General features: G+C 39.5%; 1 protein-coding gene across 1 annotated transcript; it reads right to left on the bottom strand.

Moving 5' to 3' along the window:
* Positions 1-2,286: 2,286 nt before the first annotated feature.
* On the bottom strand, positions 2,287-5,660 carry LOC116378884 (ADM-like). Its single transcript, XM_031840790.1, has 4 exons — positions 5,548-5,660; positions 5,246-5,348; positions 4,982-5,107; positions 2,287-3,174 (listed from the first exon to the last, which is right to left on the bottom strand). The coding sequence occupies exons 2-4, from the start codon at positions 5,338-5,340 to the stop codon at positions 2,988-2,990; spliced, it is 408 nt and encodes a 135-aa protein (XP_031696650.1). The 5' UTR covers positions 5,341-5,348; positions 5,548-5,660; the 3' UTR covers positions 2,287-2,987.
* Positions 5,661-5,889: the final 229 nt, after the last annotated feature.

Here is a 5,889-nt window from a genome sequence, read left to right as displayed (position 1 = left end):
ATAAAGGAAAATAGTTTTGGAATAAGTGCAGTACATCCTGTGTATCCTGTGTTCACTGAGTCAAAACATTAACTTTTTCACGGCTCAGTATAAATGATGCATCAACAAAGTTCTACAGTTTTCAGAAAATGTTTTATTTGTTTTATTTCAGTATGTGGATAAAATGGCAACAAATCAATGGTCATCAGTTATGTAAGTCCCATACTGTACTACACAATGTCCCAGTAAAAATACTATGTGTTCATCTCAACTGACTGCTTGCTATAGGGGGAAGGGTATTATAAATATAAATACTCACAAAAGAAAAAGTTTGAACATTCATCTTGTGATATTTGAACTTTAATAAGGTCAGTTAGAAATAGTTTTTGTCATCGTTCCTTTCAATTTAACTGGCTAATTGTATAAAATAGAATTTAAGGAATGTTTCCACAGTCTGCTTTTCAGGGCACTCCCTGACACAGTGAAGTTCCATGTTAGCTTTGAAAGCACACTGGATGATGAATGTGAGATTTGGAAAAAGACAAGCATTGAGTAACTGATTAAATATAGTAAGTATGCCCAACTGTAAACACAATATATTCAATGTATCTGTTTGTACAAGGCAAATATTTGACCCCGGACTTACCATTTATTTTGATATTTGGATAAATGATAAATGGAATTTTACAATTTAACTCAAAATGAATCTAGAGTCAGAAAATGAACTTGAACAACAATCTAAGACATACAAACAATATTGGCTTAGACATTTTTTTTTAAATAGTCCTGCTGATTTTGTGCTATTATAAATTATAACTAATACGACTTCAATTTTTGCCTCAGGAATGCATACCCAATCTATTGAAGAAAAACAAGAGAGCCATCAAGTCTGCCTCTACGTCTCACCCTCTCACATTATTGGACTTTATGGGATGGTCAGTACAGTGAGTCACTCTAAACCTAAAGAAGCTTTACACCAAGAGTTAAAGCTAAATAAGTCAAAGTAACTCAGAAAAAAAGGATATTTCTTTCTTTGACTTTTACTCATGATTGGTCTGTAAGGCTGGAAACCACCACCGGTCGGTGCGGCTCATGAGGCAGATGTGGATAATAAGCCCCTAAGAGGGGAAACATACACAGAAAGTACTATCACAAATAACGCGTTACGGAGATCACACGTTTTTGTTTATCACAACCTTCATAGCTAACAGCTAGATCGGTCTGTGTCTGAGATGGGCATATTGTTGAGAAGAGATAACCTATACCTCAGAAACACTGAGCATGTGATGCCCAAAAGATTGAAATCATACGCCCCTTCAGTCAGTGTGTGCAATTCTGTAAATACCAGAGAAGAAACATTCGGTTTTATCAGTGTAGAAATTCCACTGCAGAAACTTCCACAAGGTATAGTGTCAATTAGAGTTTTTGGGATTGCTCTAAGTAATGCTTTCAGTTTGGATTTTTGTTTCAGTTTCAATGAAGGGGAAAAACCCTCCCGTGGGCTCTTTCAACATAACTTTATAGAAATACTTAACACATGACATTCCACTCTGGCATATCAGCATTCTATTATTCATATCGTGTTGTTTTTAGTCCCTGGTGCAGAACCTTCCGGAGTGTATTTATATCTCATGTGACCCAACACAAAGAATACATAAATGTCAAACACATGTGCTGTAAACCAGCAAATGTTTTGTAAGCACTTTGTAGTGATAATTGCCTCCAGCAGATACGTTTTCTCCTTAGTTTAGTTTACAACAGGAGATTGTGAAATCATGACAACACAATACTGCTGTTGCTTTTTAGCTCCTTATATAGAAATATTTTGTTTGTCCTCCATGAAGTTGCTGTCGGATGACAGTTTTTGTTGGTCCTTGTATTCGTAAGAGCAGGTACGTGTGGCAGGAAACCTGAGCAACTGATGCCAGGTGTGCCAGCAAACAGTGTGTCAATCCTAAAAGCACAAATCTGACAGGTGATTCATAATTATTAGAATGCCTATAATGTGTGTCACCTTGAAATGTGTGTTGTGTTATGTCCCATGACTTTCCTATCATTCTTGTGTAATTACAAACACTATTATGCAAACACTGCATTTCTTCATGTTTTGGCTCTGGTTCAACTATTTTGACTACATCTGCATCTTCCGTTTACCAGCAAACAAAAACAGTAAGTGGGACAGAGAGAAAGAGAGACAAAGAAAACTAGAGGAGTTGAGAAAAGAGCAGAAGAGTGAGAGAGAACGCAGTGGAAATTGCTTTAAGTTTCTGCTGTTGTAGTTTTTGCATTTCTCTCAAAATTAGCTAGAGTACTGGTTTCCATGTGCTATTCCTTGTGACAGCTTTTCCTATTTTCATAAATTTCAATATTTTGCACTAATCCCATGAATTTATCCTGTCCTGCACATTGTACTGTATGTCAAAACACAGCCATGTTCAGCTTGAAAGAGCTATTTTAAAACACAAACTATTGTCTTAGACAGCACCAATGTTGATTTTTTTTATAACCTTTTGTCACTTACCAGAAGATTGAAGCATTATATGAAGTTGCTTTAAAAAGCGCATACAATTATGTGAGTCCATGAAATAACCCCTGATCATTTTAATGTTGCAGTTGGAGCAGCTTTGTGATACAGTCAGGTAAAATATATATTTGTGTAGTGTACTTTAATACAACTAGTGTTTTTTTGTACAGGTGGCATATTTGACAAGTAGTTGATTTGCGGTGAAAGATGACAGAAGTGTCCCTGGCAGAAATCCTTCTGATAAATCAAAATTATTATACTGAAAAAAGAGGGCAGCAAGTATAGAGAAGTAGTATATGATTATATAACCTGCTGAACATAATACTGATGGAAATATTCTGCATCAGTTGCTATTCCATATATTTAATCTACCATTTCTGCAAGTTTTTTCCAGTCAGTCGATACCTTATATCCAGTAAATCAACTGTTGATAACTGTTGTTATCAATACACTTCTTTAAGTGACAGTAAATTATAGTATTATTCTAGTGTGGCGGCTTTCCCTGTGGGCTGAACTTGTCGACAGGGGCACTCCCGATCTTCAACTTGTTACCGAGCTGGTGCAGGCGGTGCGCGAGGTCATGCACTGCACAGGTGCCCAGCGAACAACCTTGTCTTCTTGACTGATTGCCTGAGTGTTTAGACCTCTTGGTTCGGACATTGATGTCAGTGCTGGAGGACAGAGGGAGAAGGAGAGAATATTAATCCATGCTGTTCAGTCCTGAGTTGTCAATGGCTGAGTATTCTCTGCTTAAATTGAGTCTTCCTTTTCTATGACAAAAAATATATACAGTGGGTACGGAAAGTATTCAGACCCCTTTCAATTTTTCACTCTTTGTTTCATTGCAGCCATATGCTAAAATCAAAAAAGTTCATTTTATTTCTCATTAATGTACACTCAGCACCCCATCTTGACAGAAAAAAACAGAAATGTAGAAATTTTTGCAAATTTATTAAAAAAGAAAAACTGAAATATCACATGGTCATAAGTATTCAGACCCTTTGCTGTGACACTCATATTTAACTCACATGCTGTCCATTTCTTCTGATCCTCCTTGAGATGGTTCTACTCCTTCATTGGAGTCCAGCTGTGTTTAATTAAACTGATTGGACTTGATTAGGAAAGGCACACACCTGTCTATATAAGACCTTACAGCTCACAGTGCATGTCAGAGCAAATGAGAATCATGAGGTCGAAGGAACTGCCCAAGGAGCTCAGAGACAGAATTGTGGCAAGGCACAGATCTGGGCAAGGTTACAAAAGAACTTCTGCAGCACTCAAGGTTCCTAAGAGCACAGTGGCCTCCATAATCCTTAAATGGAAGAAGTTTGGGACGACCAGAACTCTTCCTAGACCTGGCCGTCCAGCCAAACTGAGCAATCGTGGAAGAAGAGCCTTGGTGAGAGAGGTAAAGAAGAACCCAAAGATCACTGTGGCTGAGCTCCAGAGATGCAGTAGGGAGATGGGAGAAAGTTCCACAAAGTCAACTATCACTGCAGCCCTCCACCAGTCGGGGCTTTATGGCAGAGTGGCCCGACGGAAGCCTCTCCTCAGTGCAAGACATACGAAAGCCCGCATAGAGTTTGCCAAAAAGCACATGAAGGACTCCCAGACTATGAGAAATAAGATTCTCTGGTCTGATGAGACCAAGATTGAACTTTTTGGCGTTAATTCTAAGCGGTATGTGTGGAGAAAACCAGGCACTGCTCATCACCTGCCCAATACAATCCCAACAGTGAAACATGGTGGTGGCAGCATCATGCTATGGGGGTGTTTTTCAGCTGCAGGGACAGGACGACTGGTTGCAATTGAAGGAAAGATGAATGCGGCCAAGTACAGAGATATCCTGGAAGAAAACCTCTTCCAGAGTGCTCTGGACCTCAGACTGGGCCGAAGGTTCACCTTCCAACAAGACAATGACCCTAAGGACACAGCTAAAATAACAAAGGAGTGGCTTCGGAACAACTCTGTGACCATTCTTGACTGGCCCAGCCAGAGCCCTGACCTAAACCCAATTGAGCATCTCTGGAGAGACCTGAAAATGGCTGTCCACCAACGTTCACCATCCAACCTGATGGAACTGGAGAGGATCTGCAAGGAAGAATGGTAGAGGATCCCCAAATCCAGGTGTGAAAAACTTGTTGCATCATTCCCAAGAAGACTCATGGCTGTACTAGCTCAAAAGGGTGCTTCTACTCAATACTGAGGAAAGGGTCTGAATACTTATGACCATGTGATATTTCAGTTTTTCTTTTTTAATAAATTTGCAAAAATTTCTACATTTGTTTTTTCTGTCAAGATGGGGTGCTGAGTGTACATTAATGAGAAATAAAATGAACTTTTTTGATTTTAGCAAATGGCTGAAATGAAACAAAGAGTGAAAAATTTAAAGGGGTCTGAATACTTTCCGTACCCACTGTATGATGGCCAAATGGAGACAGTTTGCAGACTTTCAAGATAGCATGGTGAATGTCTTACCTGGAATGTGGCAGCAAAGTATCCCTGATATCTTCTGGTCTGACAAAGTTCTCAGACTCTGCTGTCTTCTCTACTGATACACTGTCAAGATCCCGTCTCAATCTGCTCCCGAGCCATATGCTTCGCCTGGGAGAGGGAAACAAAACTCTTAGTTAGTCTTAGGTAGATAATTCAGCAGACAGCTGTCACAGACTTGGCAGACTGTCACATCTTATATCAAATGAAAACATTTTGATTGTTGACTGGATTACTCAGTTAACGCACATTTCTTTCAACTCCGGATTCACTTGAAGCTCCACACAGTGTGCTACTGTCGCCAGCAGACAGCACGAGAGAAAGGACTGGAAGATCAATTGCATTTTGACTCCTGTGGAGAGTAGAGAAAACATGTTAGTTATTTATTTATGCCATGAATTGATATTTAACTTCATGGATTTCCTCTTGTCCCTCAGTGCATGTAAAACTCCCTCATACAGTATTCCTATATGTGCCACACTGGTACTTGCTTACACAAGAGTCCAAAAGCCAAGTTATTTGCACTTATCGTTCATTTATTTAAAACATACCTGTAATTCTTTGACAAATATCAGATGGATGGGAAAGATCAATCAGCTGTAAAATAGTACTCCACAGTTCTCTTGAAATTGCCACTGGTTCTGTGAGGCAGCTGTGTCACTCTGCTAATAGCTCCTACACACCAGACTGGGAGCCTTTATACAGGAGGTGGGAGGGGCTCAGGACAGACACACACACAGTCGCTCATCCTTGTCCCCCACCCCGTCCAGTGCACTCTTGTACTGCTCTTGTAGCACAACGCAACACAGCAAAAAGATCAAGAATGGAAATAGAAATTAAAATGGAATAAAGGAAAATAGTTTTGGAATAAGTGCAGTACATCCTGTGTATCC

Source organism: Anarrhichthys ocellatus, unplaced genomic scaffold (assembly GCF_004355925.1).
Source record: "Anarrhichthys ocellatus isolate YVR2014 unplaced genomic scaffold, GSC_Weel_1.0 scaffold3314, whole genome shotgun sequence".
Lineage (NCBI taxonomy): Eukaryota > Metazoa > Chordata > Actinopteri > Perciformes > Anarhichadidae > Anarrhichthys > Anarrhichthys ocellatus.
Note: the sequence above shows the minus strand (reverse complement) of the source record. Positions and strands in the feature narration are given on the sequence as shown.